This window comes from Echeneis naucrates, chromosome 12, assembly GCF_900963305.1.
Source record: "Echeneis naucrates chromosome 12, fEcheNa1.1, whole genome shotgun sequence".
Lineage (NCBI taxonomy): Eukaryota > Metazoa > Chordata > Actinopteri > Carangiformes > Echeneidae > Echeneis > Echeneis naucrates.
The window spans coordinates 9,399,963-9,414,868 of record NC_042522.1 but is presented as its reverse complement, the minus strand read 5'-3'; the positions used below and the strand labels follow the sequence as shown (position 1 = coordinate 9,414,868).

The 14,906-nt window shown below is 43.0% G+C and overlaps 1 protein-coding gene across 4 annotated transcripts in view; it reads right to left on the bottom strand.

Moving 5' to 3' along the window:
- Positions 1–3,296: 3,296 nt before the first annotated feature.
- The window catches only part of grin1a (glutamate receptor, ionotropic, N-methyl D-aspartate 1a), a 33,865-nt gene continuing 22,255 nt past the window's right edge, over positions 3,297–14,906 (bottom strand). For 2 of the 4 annotated variants that reach the window (XM_029515764.1, XM_029515766.1), the window contains 6 exons: positions 14,472–14,620; positions 14,189–14,346; positions 13,450–13,611; positions 13,030–13,139; positions 12,524–12,669; positions 3,297–3,365 (listed from right to left, as the gene is read on the bottom strand). In XM_029515764.1, the coding sequence (XP_029371624.1) occupies positions 3,297–3,365; positions 12,524–12,669; positions 13,030–13,139; positions 13,450–13,611; positions 14,189–14,346; positions 14,472–14,620 (794 nt within the window). Of the gene's footprint in view, positions 3,366–6,674; positions 6,786–12,523; positions 12,670–13,029; positions 13,140–13,449; positions 13,612–14,188; positions 14,347–14,471; positions 14,621–14,906 lie in introns of all 4 variants that reach the window. The other 2 variants (XM_029515763.1, XM_029515762.1) reach the window with 2 other exon arrangements.

Here is a 14,906-nt window from a genome sequence, read left to right as displayed (position 1 = left end):
GAAGTTTAAATGTGAGGGTGCTTAAAATGGTTTTGAATTAGCCTGAAGGTACAGTGTCCGTCCTTTTTAAGTCACTAATCCCCAGCTCTGCGTTATTTTGTCTGCAGATGCCACATAACATTTCGGCGGTATGGAGTTAGCCACGTAATAGGCTGAGAGAAACTAGTTATTGTGGTTCGTTAAATGAAATGGTAATGCCAGGATGGCACCTTAGTGACAGTAATTCTGCAACATCATTCACCATAGCAGGTGATGTTCAGTAGCTCAGGTTAGTATGAGAGCAATCTGGATGTCGGCTGTAAAACTGTAACAGGCTCCTGGAAAATATCATGAAACAAATTGACCTTTAGTAACCAAGAATGTGTTTTTACACTTTCATCGTCATTTCTAATTAAATCTGGTGCTTCAACTGCATATTCATTTTTCTCATCTTATGCTTTAGCTTCGTTTACCACCAAGAGAAACACATCATATAAAATTTTGCTTCTAAAAGCTAATAAATTGGAAAGTCTAAAATTAATATAGCAAAAATAAAATAAGAGCGAAATTAGGGAAGAATTATGGCAGGCTGAGCTCCAATAGAGATTATTTCATATCTGCCAAAATACTTAAAATAGACAAGTTTTTAAATGCTGAAAATGTACAGAGGATGATATATGTGATATTCAGCACATCTGGTTCACTGTTGCCTTTTGGAAAGAGGTCACTATCATTACAAACTATTTGTGCCAACATTTATATTGAAGGAGCCCGGCTCTTTTTATTTGTCTTGAAGAAAGTGTGTGTGGTGAGTTGGTTAAAGTGTTGAATTTACTATGTGAATGTGATGTAAAATAAGCTAAATTAGGCCTACATGTCCTGACAAAGACTATGTGAAAGGTCCAACATTTAAGTGAGGCTTTGGAGGACTAGGTCACAGAATGGCAAGCAACCTTTGGCTCCCGCTTTGTTTATCTAGTCAAATGTTTTATACCACTTTCTCATGTGAGTTAGTAATGTCTCGGCATTAGTCCTGCACTGTCCTCCACAAAGATTGACATTATATTAAAATAAAACCGTTTCTACGTGTGTTTATTGGATTTCTTCTCCTGGATATATAAATCTCTTTAGTGTGGAATCTGTGTCACTTTGAAACTCTTAAAATAGCAGCTGTATATGTGCTATAAAACTTTACTGATTAACTCAAACATGGCTAGGACTTTTACATCATTATATATTTAATATCTTTTGGTTTTGGACTTTGGAATATGTGAAATCATCAGCATTGTTTTTCGTTATTATGTAGAAAGAAAATAGATCGATCACTTGATGATGTTAGAAACCTAAAACATCACATCACAGGATGAATTAGACTTGGCAATGTAAGTATATTTTATTTACAGTTGTATAAACAAGATGATTCAATGCAAGATCTTTACTGGAAAAGGTAAGAAAAACAGGCCATTCTTCCCTTGTGTGCAACTTTGATATCACCGCTGTGTGTAGCTGTAACATAGGACAGTCTCAGTTGCAGTTGTAACACGAGCGAGTACAATCTCTGCAGCTGCATCTACACTTAAACCAGGCTATTTACATTTCATTCAGGTGCTCCACACACAGCTCAGCTAACTGTACACGGCAGCGACGCGCATCCAAAATCAAACGAAAGCACTGGTAATAACACATATGCATGCATAGGCCAGAATGAGAAAATGATTCAGAGCAAAGTTATAAAACCAAATTGCGTTTTAGAACTCTGTGTGTTTTTTTTAAACGTGTCATTAATGCTCTTAGAAAGACTGTAAATTGTAGTTATGCAAAAAGACACAGTGGAATTAAAACATAAAGCATACTGGAGAGGTTAATATGTCTGACTCTCAACTCTACGGTTTTCTGGTTTTTTCTCAGTTTGGGAGACCCCTCAGCATAAAGTGCTGTGCAGTGCCAGACACCAGAAAAGGATGTGGTGGTCTTTTGGGCAAAGATCAGTGGTTTCTCAGCTCCAGAAAATGGGAAACGGCCTGTTTTTGCATCTAACCAAGGCTTGCACACAAGCTTGCAAGTCAAACTAAAACTTTCAATTCACTCTGGTGCCTTCATGTAAAAGCTCTCCAGCACTGAGCTGGGAGGAGGTTTTGCATGAAAGACCGAGTGCTGGTTGGGTGAAAAACCTGGCCCTTTGATGCAACCCCTTCGAGACTGGAAATGAGAAAGACTGTGGTGGCAGGAGAGAGGACGAGGGCGGGTGTTCCCAAATGTTACATGGCTTAAAGTTGAGTGTGTCAAACAATGTTTGGACATTAAAACAGCAACCTTTTCGAGACGATTTCATCAGATTGTAAAATTAATTTGAAATTTCATAACTCTTGCTAAAAATAGTAATAAAGCTTAAGCTAATTCTCTTTAAGAAATCCAGTTCTTACAAGAAATAAGAACACATGCATTTAGATCAAGATTAGTGGCAGAAATAAGTGGGGGGAGTACGATGTAAACAACTAGAGAATTTGTCATATAGCCTTCAAAATAACAATGATCCCTATCTTCAGATATCAGATATGTAAAGCTCTATTCATACACAAGGACACACATGCTTCATCTGCATCATCTTCAGCGCCAGACAAGATAAGTCATTGTTAATTATTAGTTCTTCCCAATTAAAGAAATATTGTCTAAAAACCTAGGTGTAGATAAAAACATAGGTAGTTCCTATTAGAAAATTCTTGATACCCACTGAAGCTTACAGTACGTCTTGTATTGCTGTATATGCCGTTAAGAAATAAAAACTATTACTATGGTTCCAGCCCCTAATTGGGAATGATATGTCGTGTACTGTACTTGTACCAGAACTGGTTCAACCATAAACTTAACCAAACTAAACCTGGTTTGCTAAATGCCTATAAAGCTAAGCAGGAAATTGGAAAACATCAAGCATTACGTAAATCTCTGTGAGCAAAAAGGACAAAAACAAGGTTAAATAAGTTAAGTCATAATATAGAGAAGGGAAAGGTAGCAGATGTAGCTCAGTCATATGGGTGCTTCTATGCATGCTCAGGGGAACCCTACAGACAACTAACGCCAGGTTATCCTGACTTCAAAGAAAGGTGCAGGTTCAGTGTTTTCGGCCACTTCTTCAGCGAGCGGTCTCCTCAAAAGCTCCGTCAGCAGGCGATGAAAAGAAAGCTTCAGCTTTGACGGCAAGGGGAACTAGAAGGGCTCGCTCTCTCTCTCCCCCCGCCCCTCAGCTTCCTCTCCTCCATCCTCGTCTCGTTTCCTCTCTCCTTGGGGAGCAAACATCAGCATCTCCCTCGCTCTCTCCTCTACACCACAGTGCTGACAGACGGGTCAGACAGGTTGAGTTGGCCCGTGATGTCAGTGGGTGGGAACTGCTGCAGAGGTGAAGAGAAATAGGGGGAAAGGAGACACATAGCAGGATGTCATTTCTTGACAAAAGCTGCACTGGGTAGGTTTTTTTTCCTGTTTCGTTTTGCAATAATATGCAACATATAATTATCGAAACATTAATATTGATTTTAAGAACACATTTCTAACTCTTTAGAAGCAGGAGGGTTCTCTAACCTCCCTCAGACACACCTTAGCTTTGTCATTAGCTTCTTTTAACTTTGGATTTTTGACAAGCAGTTGAGGTTGTGCCTGAGGTTACCTAGTTGGGAGCTGACATAAGGTCCTGCGGGTCTAGACAACAGCACATTTGAAGCAGGCATCATTTTGATTTCTTTTCTAGCCTTACAACATGACTGGGCGATAACTCGCTGCCATGGGTAAAGAGGACAGCTCATTTATTCCCCCTCAGTCATTTGTACACATGCAGACAGACAGCTTCTCTAATTTTAGCAGCTCAGGCAGAAAAGCTGAAGTATAGGCTGATTTCAAAGTGCTGTTGTGTTGGACTCTTACGTCCTCGTCCCCACTTCACTCTGCTTCCTCCGAAACAGAGCGGGTGGAAACCAGATCCCGAATCCATGCAGCTGCTTAGTTTCTATGGCAACAATGATTTTTGCTTGTGACTGAGTCTTTTCAGTGTTTGCGTGGCAGCATTAAGCCACTTTCGTAACAATGCTGAGGCCGCTTTTCCCACTAATGAGCAAAAATACAGAAACCGGTTGGAACAATGGCATTAAAGATACTTTATAAATACAGATTTCATCTTGTTGTTGGCTGTGGATTGGCGTCATATTCTGGAGCACAGTGACATTTGGTGGAGCAATGGTCCTCCTTTATAATCCAACTGACTTCCAACATGCCAATCATTGTCTTTACTCAGCACTGTGTTGGACAAACCTGTTTCATAACACCCAGTATGCAAGAAAACATCTTTTGTTGGAACATTAAATACATTAAAAATGAAAATTTCACGTTAATCAAGTGCAGAACCTGGACAGGGAAGAGTCTTGCCTCTGTGTACCCATCTCATACAGTACGTATTTTTTGTTCCTCTTTCAATTAGGCAAGATCTTAAGATTTAAGTGCCTCTCGTTTTAAGCTGACACATTCAAGCATATGAGCTTCAGAAGCTGTTATGATGCAACCAACATGCTGACAGATGGGACCACATCCACACTGAGTGTCATGTCAAATTGTTTATATAAACTAGAGTCAGAGTGGATGTTCCTCATCTCCTTAACCCACAAGTTGCATCATCATATGGCTTACAGACCCCTTTTGGGTCTCCATGTCTTGTACCTTGAAGGCCCGCTAACAGCGCCCCCTACTGGGGGTCAAGTGGACCAGCAAAAGAGAGACACTTCACTGACATCACAACCACAGTTAGTACTTGAAAAGCGACTTATTTAGTACAATGGTGATAGCAATTCGTCTTAAGTTTTTGATTTTTTCTACCTGTTCTACTGTTACTACATCTATGACAGTTACAGTTATCGGCATGCTTGTAGAGGGAGAGAGGAGCAGTGTGGCATGTGGGTGAGGGACACTGACACTCAAGTCCATTGATATCCATTAATATAAAAGAAGAACATTTATAGAAAATCAAAATAATGGTCAAAGACTGAAAATGGCAAATTAGAGCATCTTTTTTCGTTACACTAAATCCTGTTTCATTATTCTATGCAAATCTTTTTTCCACTAGGACATCTGAAGCCTTCCACAGACATATTAACAATGTCGATTCCAATCTTCTTCTCTTCAAATGAGACCGATTCTATAGCGAAACCTCCAGGAGAGTAGAGGTGCTTTGGTTCAATGTCGAAACATCCATACCAAACCAAAAGACATTAAAAACAAGAGAAAGAGGGAAAGATAGATCAAATAAAAACATTGTTTTGCAACCTTTTAGCTTAGCTTCCATTGGCTACATCTCCCCCGAGAAACACATTGAAACATACTGTGAGTACAGAGGCCTTTCTGTGAAGGTGTTCTAGCTCTTCCTTTTCTTAGAGGCCCATGCCAGATTTGGTCAGCGACCAGTTATGTCTCACAAAGCAGCTGGGAAAAAGTGACAGTAGGTCACCGCAGTTCAACAGAGCACTCCAAGGGTATGGAGTACAACCTCCCAACCGCAACGAACACGGGCTTTTCAACTGAACTGTGAAGGAATGGTGGAAACCTGACACTCTCATTGTGCTGCAACAAAGAAGTCAAGCAAAGATACAGAAATAGCGCAAAATACAATTTAGGAAAAAAAAAAAGAGAATAGTGTGGATTTAGATTTGCTTTGTAACACAGTGAGAGTCTAAGGCTTCACAGAGCCCATATTAACATATAGGAAGACTGTCTTCAGCACCTGAAAATACATCCTGAAAGAGGCATGCACAGGTCAGACCACAAGGACACTGAAAAATAAACGAGAATTATGACAAACAAAATATGACAAAGCAAAAAGTAAGTTAATTAATAGAAATCCATGAGTGTAATCCTGAAATAGACATGTTGATAAATAAGACGCACATCAGTTTTCTTCTCAGCAGGACTTGGCCATCACAACCACCTTGAAAATGGATTTTGGAAAAAAAAAAAAAAAGAAAAAAAAAAAAAAAAGAAGAAGAAGACAGAACACGAGCGCATGCTTTTCAAACCAAAAGCAAACCAACAGCGGCTGAAATCCAAACAGAGGAAGTACGGGCAGGATTGGAGCAAAGAAAGGTGGATACACAAAGGATCAAGCAATCAAAAAGACAAGACGTAAACACACTTATATTAACAGATGCACAGACCACACATTCAAGTACAATACACACACCACAACACTACTTAATAGGACACAATCGCCAGAATCTACGTCCAAACCAGAGGCACGGAGGAAGAGCAGCCCAAGACAAAACACCACTGGCAGACTGCTTGCTTTTGTCGCCCCCCTCCTCCAGAAGCCACTAACCCCCGAAAGACTTGGATACCTAGGATGCCCTCTCCCCAAATTCAGAGCCCAGCTCCTTGCCTGGCCTGATCTGAGTTCCTGCACTGATGCCCTGCGACCTGTAGAGGAGCTACAGGTGCTAAATGGTGATGGCTGATCAATGGTGAAGGGACAGACACGTGGCAGAGGCCGCAGAGTCGTGTGGAAATGGTTGGGTGGAATATGGGACTCGCGGTCAGATGTGGGGATGTAGGCAGAGAGGACAGAGAAAGAGGAAGGGCTGAGAGAACAGAAGAGGAGTAGAAGAAGAAAAGAAAAGAGAGGGTAGGAATCAACAAGGGAAGATGTTGCTTCTTTGTCTCCTTACCGTGTCTTTGGAGGACCTACGTCTCTTGATGCTGGAGGCCAGGGTGGTACTGATGGACCTAAAAGAGGCTTTCTTTTTGGGGTCGGGCTCTGCTCTACCACTTTTCCTATCCTAAAATAAATATATGTAGAAACATTATTCATGTTCTCTGGCTGGGGTGATAACCGTGGTGTCAGTCTCACCCATTCTCTTCCCACCATCACCATCCGTCACCACCCACCACCCCAGTAAATTACCTTATATTATATTTTCTAAATAGAGGGAGGGTCCTTGCGAAAAAGGCTACAGCACTTGGAAAATATAAAATGCGCAAAGAGGGAGAGAGAAAGGAATAAAGCTTAGTTAGATGTGAGAGTGGAAATAGTCTGTGCAGGCTGATATGAGGGCATCTGCATTTTTATGTAACATTATCACACTGGGACTGTACAAGATGACACAGTAGTCCTCTGGAAATGTGCTGACACATCAGATCTGCCCCTAGAAATGCATTGAAATGAGTGATGACTAGTAAAGATGTCAGTGGTTTGTGATACCTACATTACACTACTTGAACCATCTAAAATAATCTGCCCGCATGCACACTGTTGCTTGAACACACACTATACAGTACAGTTGAAAAATTCCTCATCTCAACAAACAAGCGATCTTATTATAAATGGATCGACTAAACATGCTAAATATGACTTTACAGAACATCTCAAATCTACTCAGTACTTGGCTCTGACACAGGTCAGGGAAAGAAAAAAGAAAAAGAAGCATATCCTGAGAAGATGATAAAGCCAATTTGGTGCCCTCCCTCCCTCATACCATCAGAGTGCCCCACAGCTACTCTCAGCACAATAACTGCATGTTTGTGTGCAAAAAAACTCATATTAAGGTATTCTTACATCCTGAGTCTCTAGAGAGGAAGAGGGCTGCATAGGGGGAGAAAAGAAAAATAAAATAAATTTCCATCCACTTGATCGTTATTACTTTAAAGTAGATCCTTAAGCAAAAGCCAAAGGGAACCAAAAAGGTGGATATTCAAAGAAAAAATAAACTAGCAAAGCAAACAACCACATCCAAAGCCAGGCAGGTATAAAATCTTGAGAAGCTACAATATCAGAAGCCGCTAAAGTGCATATCAAAGAGGAAAAACAACAGCGACAAAAGTCAGCATTTAAAGCCCATTTAAAGTCATTATACCGTATATGGTATAATGGAAATTCACCCCACACACAAGGGAATGGGATGGAAAATGTGATGGACTGCAGGTAAAAACAGGTCTGAGAAAAAAATGGTTGCCTAATGTTGCTGCAAAACAATATTCTTATTTTCATGTTCAAGTGCAAAAAAGAAAAGATTTGCAAATTTTTCACATGGAGGTTAAAGATGCCGCTTCTAAGATGGATGATAGCAAAGGAGAAGGATGAGTGAATAATTTCAGAGCGGGAGGAGGGGAGGCCCTCTGGGTGGGCGGGGCAGTGTGGTGTGAATTTCAACATGCCAAAACGCTTTATGGATGGTAGGAGGGAATAAAGGGGGGACACATAGAAGAAGTAAACACAAAACAAATAGCATGACAAATCAATCCTGGCCAGCACTGGCCCCGCAGTACATCCCCTTTCATCAGGTCACATGACTTGGCTCTTTTAGGGTAAAGTTGTACCACCCATCATCCTGCAACCAGCACTTATTTCTCAACTGCCGTCGTGGCATAAGATCAGACAGAGAGCAGCCATTAGCTGGTGTGGAGCATAGATGAAAGCTGGCAGAGGAGTGATTGGTGCACAACATCACTCGACTTTAGTGCAGGTAATGGAAAATAAAATGTTTCTCCTGTTGAAAGATGGCATTTTGTGTTAGTAAATGGTAAAGTCAGCCTGTGTAACCAGTTTCCTTCTGACTCGTCTCATCTCGGTTCAGGAAAAAAAGTCAAGTGACATCAGTTTTCTTCTTTTAATCTGGACTTTCCACCATTTCTTACGTGCCTGACACTGCAGGATCGGATTCTGGCCGCTCTGAGCCCTGATGAGGTGCTGCGTGTGCACAGTCCCGGCCATGCAGGGCATGCTGGACCATCAGATGAAGCGTGGCATGGGACTTGCAGAAGCTGCCTGTTTCGTGCCAGAAACAAGCGCGCCGCCACGGTGCATCGTCATAATACATCATCATAGTCATCATCTCAGAACAGGGTTTCTGACACTTTCTTTTCAACCCAAAATGACACAGATTTCATTCTTGCTCAGGCTGTGCACTTCTGAATAACATTTCTTTAAAAGCACCAAAGCCAGAAGCGGGATGTGTAGCCTCCCAGTGATGTAGCGGTCAGGAAAATCCAGTCAGTTAAGATACAGCAATATAAATCTTTATGATTTAAACCAATACATTATAATTGATAGCAAAGTCAGAAAGGCACAAAGCAAGTAGAAGCCTATATAGTTCATATTTACTCATTACAGAAGCTATATTGCTGTTACCCTCAATGTGCAATAAATGGCAGTTGAAGACAAAAATCCACACACAGTTTTATTGTGTAATGGCTCCAGTTTGGATATATGCTGTTAAATTTAGACAAATGTCCAGCAATGTTTACTCAAGACTGAAAACCTGTCAGAAATAATTTCCTCACTCTATGAAAATGCAGCACTTTTCCCCATCCTGTACACATGTATTAAAGAAGACGCAGTGGTAAAGCTTGTACAGGAAGAATGGTGCCGTTATGTAATCTCAAAAGAACTGTATTTACGTTTACAGTTTACAAGTTGCTGTTTTTTGTTTGTGTGTGTTTTTTTCCCCAAATCAGATGCTTAATATGATCTTTGAAACGAAGGAACAGCTCTTAAAGATATTCTCTTCTTTAACATGACTACATCCAGTTGCAACTGCAGCCACATTGACTTAAACAATCTGCAGTCATGGGTTGTTTTTTTTTTTGGCAGTAGCAGAAACAAGCTGTGACCATTAAACTGACACATAATCACATTTTCATTTTATGTCCTAATTCAGTTAACAAAGATTTGCCTATTTACACTCATAGCACAGTGACAACATCTGTTTGTAATATTTTTTCTTTCGATGAAACAAATCTACGTCCGTCATTCAATCTCTGTATCTCTGCTTTTTCTTTTTCCTCTACTGACACAGAGGAAATCCATTTCTTTCTCCACCAGATTTATCATTTAGCACTCACCAGCTTGTTGCCACTCTCTTTGGTTCTGAAAACCTTTTCGTGAGAAAAAGCTTGCCCTATTGCTGAGAATATAGGATGGCTACACAGCGCGTCTGTTCAACTTAATCCTTTGGATAATGCAGATAATGTATTTAGATAATAAAGATAACATTTTCGGAAAATTCTTAAACCCAAATTTGAGTAGATATGCTCCCTCTCCTCTACATCTCTGAAGTTACAGCTCCTTAAAGAGGGAAGGTTCTTAAGCAGTTCTATCAGTGCAGGCACCTTCGTTTCATATGGTGATTAACAAACTCATATTTTGAGGTCTTTTGCACATTAATGACACATTGAGATAAAGTCATTCTGCAGGCGATGAGGGGTGTACCATGTGGTTAGTCAGAAGTGCACATCCCTGAGACTCCACGTCTGTGTTGAAAGGTATTGTGTGCGCACAATACTATACTGTTCTTTGCATATTAGACCAACCTGCAGTGTAAGCACATAATTACGTACAAACACATGTGCAAGCAGTCCAAATGATGCTGATGATGGGACTCCGAGTTTCAGTGCTTGCTGTACTAAGGAAGGAGGAGGCCACATAAACTGTGAACCTAAATTTTCCTTTGTGTTGAGTTTTACAATGTCCTTTTTAATTTGTGAAAATAAGATCAAATCAGTGCATCCAAGCAGTATGAGTAATATCCTGAATAATATCCACGCAGAAGTGAACAGAATGTATTAGTTCGACTTCATGGGCTCCCTCTGCGCTCCCCGCATGGGAACCCCATTACGGTGGCTACACTTGGAGCAGTGAAGATTGTGCGTGTCCGTTTTTGTTGCTCCAGGGCCAACAGTGATGGCGGTCGATGAGCGAGATGAGTATACATGAGCTGTCTCTGCTCAGCGGTGCAGAGAAATCAACATGATCATTATTGATATGGATCTGAAACATGCTGGTCCACGGGCAGTTTAGTGTGTCCCTCTCCTTTCTCAGTGATCCCCCCCCCCCCACCCACTTCCCTGCATGCACTCGCCTGCTGTATGCATCTTGAGATGTACATCTATATAAGGACACTCACCACAGTTACATACAATAATCAGGGCGATGGCAGACGCTCTGAGAAGGACACTGATTCGCTGACAGGCACTTGTGAGTTTATACCATACCTTCCTCCAGCCCTGCTGTCTGTATTCAGCAGGGCCAGACACTGACTTTTGGTTCAAGGCCAGGGCCGCATCACAGTATCACATTGTGATTGGCCGTGAAATGCAGAGCCCTCCAAGCCCCATCCAATCAGGGTGTGAAACCGCAAAGTGTAGCGGAAAGGAGGGTGTGTGGTCGTAGTTGGGGTGCGCCACAGCTCCAACGCTTCACTGCCAAATTTGAATTGCACTGCTGTACAGGGGCAAATAGTGTTCTGCATGGGCTGAGTGGAGGAATGCGTTGCTTAATTGTAGCAAAGAGGGTGAGCTCACTCAAATTAAAATAAAAAAAATCTAATTCACTTGTTGAAGCTCACCATGCAGATGGGTAGCTTTGAAACCAAAATAAAAGTCTGATCATCCATTTTTCATTGATTCAGTTTGGCAGACGCTAAATTCAAAACTATCTGCATGGCTGCACACCGCAAGAGCACACCGCAAGAGCAAAAATATGTGTATTTGAAATTTGGGAGCCAAGGCAGTCTCTGTGTTAGTATGAAGCCTCTGGCGTGGAAGTTTTGCGCTTTCATTTGTCTGCATTATGGACACTACAGTGGATGAGGAGACATTGTGTGCACTGTAGCATGATGCGTTGCAGTTGTGAGAACAATACTGGGAGAGTCGCTACTGGGTGACGGAGTCAGGGAATTGATTTTAACCTTTATGCTCTATTTCTGCTGTTGGCCCCCGGCTTTGGCCACCAGAGTGAAGACATTCAGCGGATATGCAGTCGAAATGTATCAATCGCTGTTATTGTTTTCATGATACATCTGTCAGGATATTTGTTTGTTTTTGATCGCCTTCCATGTCCGCATCATCTGACCTTATGAAGCGTGTAAGCACCGCAGCAGCTTAGAACTACTAGTTCATGCCATGGACATGAAGGGTGAGGTTTTAATTCAGATGACCATCATGTTAGAGGGTCACACAAGCTGATTATCTTATTGCTACTCTAACACAAGAGGGGATATGGAGGTGGAAATGGCCCTAATTAGTTACATACTAACGAGGGGGTCCCGGTCACCGCTTGACTTCCTGGCGCTTCCTTACTCTCCTGCAGGCACACACAAGAGACACAGGCGCCGTGGGCCTCTTGCGACTCTTAGCATCTACAGGGAGGCCTCTACTGTACATGAAGACATTAGAAATCACGGTTTCTCATATGTCGATCTGGTGGTCTGACCTCTACTGATGAAAACAAAAAAACTCACACAGGACTGAGAGACAGAAGTGGACGGCCATGAAGGGTCTTTGCTGGCTCTCTCTCTCTCTCTCTCTCTCTCTCTCTCTCTCTCTCTCTCTCTCTCTCTCTCTCTCTCCTCTCTCTCTCTCTCTCCTCCTCTCTCTCTCTCTCTCTCCTCTCTCTCTCTCTCTCTCTCTCTCTCTCTCTCTCTCCTCTCTCTCTCTCTCTCTCTCTCTCCCTTGCCCTTTTTTTTTTTTTTTTAAATCCCTTCCACCATGGATACAAAGAGGCAGAGGCGATCATTCCTACCTGCAGGTTCTTCCTCCAGACATTGACGGCCGCAAAGGCCAGCTGCATCTGCTTCCTGCGGGCGTCTTTATGGCGTTTATAGGCGATTTCAATGAAGATGAGGAAGATCCCTGCTGCTATGCCTCCAGCCACCAGCATGAAGACCCCTTTTGGAAAGGGACAGACGGACAGAAACAGAGCAGAGATGCATATGTAATCTGGTCTGCAACTCCTCCGCTCCCACTGAGTATGAATGCATGGTCTGCCAGTCATGCTCAGTGGTCACCCCTCCTTTTGCAACCAGCTCCTACTGAAGACGGCGGCTGCAAATATAACAGTATAGTGGAAGACCACAACCGCACAAAGTCACAGCACAAAATACTCTACGGCACATTTCACAGAGCACCCACGCGGACACTAAAACAACGATTTTGTAAAGGTATTGGACAAAAAAGGTCTACAGTACCTTACCACTGCAGTTTTTGTCCAATCACTTTTTAACGCTTTCTACGCCATAAGGACCATACCTGCCATGTTTTCAAAGGTGAGTGTGGCTGGGGCATTGCTCCTTGAGTCACACTCCTGGTATCTCACCCAGGTTTTATCTAGGTCTTCCATGAAGCCGTTCTCATGAGAACTGCAGGGGGTTGGGGGTGGTAGGGAGAAAGGTGACAAAGTTAATTCACCTTGAAATGACGGAACATTCGAGCCGCTTACTCCCAGACAGCAACACAAAATGAATCACACACAGCTGAACAGATGTGGAGACAAACAGACATAAACTTGACAGAGACAAATACAGAGGGCAGGAGAGGGTAGATACAAAGATAGAAGATGTGACATAAGGCAATGTATTGGGTGGAAATAAATGGTCAATACCTGACCATGAAATCAAATTGATAAGAAATAAAAGTCATACGAGTAATGCAGCTTCGGCTGGGACAGACCTGAGAATGGCCAGGGACACATTCTGTTTCCAGGGGCTGTCCTTGCGCATGCCTATGCCAAAGCCCGAACGGAAAAACAGCTCTCCCGTGGTCACCAGGTCGCACTTCTGCGAGGCTTCAAACTCCAGCACCGCAGAGTCCCAGATGAAAGCATGCAGCTTGCTGTGGGGCAGGGGGAGGGAGGAGGAGCAGGAGGAAGGAAGGGAGGAGGAGGAGGAGGAGGAGGAGGAGGAGGAGGAGGGGGGAGGGGAAGGAGGGGGTTACGGTGCAACAGTACAATGATTTACATACACATTTACGGCTCCCACCCCTCTCTCTCTCGCACACCAGATCGTGTGTGTCATTCAGCGTTTACCAGCAATCTCTACCGTTGCTTATGGCCCAAATGAAATCCAATGCCAGATGGGTGAGGGCGCGTCCCCCATTGGATTTCCCCCATCTCAAAGCTGTTCTTCTTGGTATAACCTGGAAAAGGGTGCTCTTCGACTCAATGTTAGCTCAACCTCACACTGGTGTCAGTGCTGTTGACACCACCTCACCTGCCGCTGTCCCTGGACGTCTGTCTTGGCTGGGCGATGGGCCTGGATCAGGAGGAATGCGACAGTAAGTCCTGTCGCTTCCACCCAGTCCAAAGGTCCATGTCCCCCGAGCTGATTGGACTGGCCCTGCTCTGTGTGCCTGATAGGTCGAGCAGCCGGCCGACGCATGCTCTGGTCGGCCCGCCCTGGCCGAGACTCACTTGTCGCGCACGGCCTGGATGGCCTCGGCGGCACTCTCATAGTTGTGCTTCTCCATGTGGCGGTACATGGTGCTAAGCTCCACCTGCCGCCGAAAGTAGATGTCCACAGAGCTCTGCTTCACCGTGGCGTAGATGAACTTGTCTGATGGGTTTCTCAGCTGTACAGAGACATAAGAAAAAGATGATTGAATAATGACTTCTAATAACATTCACCGATATAATTAATTTGGATTTATAGAAACAATGCTTGCATTAACAAGGTGGTAACTCCAACTCTACCCACCCTTGGGTCATTGATGCCGGTGATGCGCTCCTCAGGCCGGTCCAACACCAGGAAGGCAGCCAGATTGGCAGTATAGGAAGCCACAATGATCATGGCAAAACCAGCCCACACCATGCCTAGGATTCTCGCTGAGAAGCTGCGCGGTGCACCTGTGTGGTGAGTTCAAGGCTTTTTAAACGTCTCCTCAGTCATTTTATTCTTACCCTGGTAATCAGATCAGCAAACCTGTAGAGTAGTTGGCTGGATATTTCCATTATTGTTAACCAACAGGTCAACCTCTCAGTGCAAAACTAGGACGAATAATTATATGTAAAAGAAAATATCGATCTTTATAGATATTTTACAGTCCGACTTTACAACATCTCTTTGAACACATCAGCTTGGTCTGTAAAGCCTGTGAATGCTGGAACACATCGCCTACAGAAATCATATTTA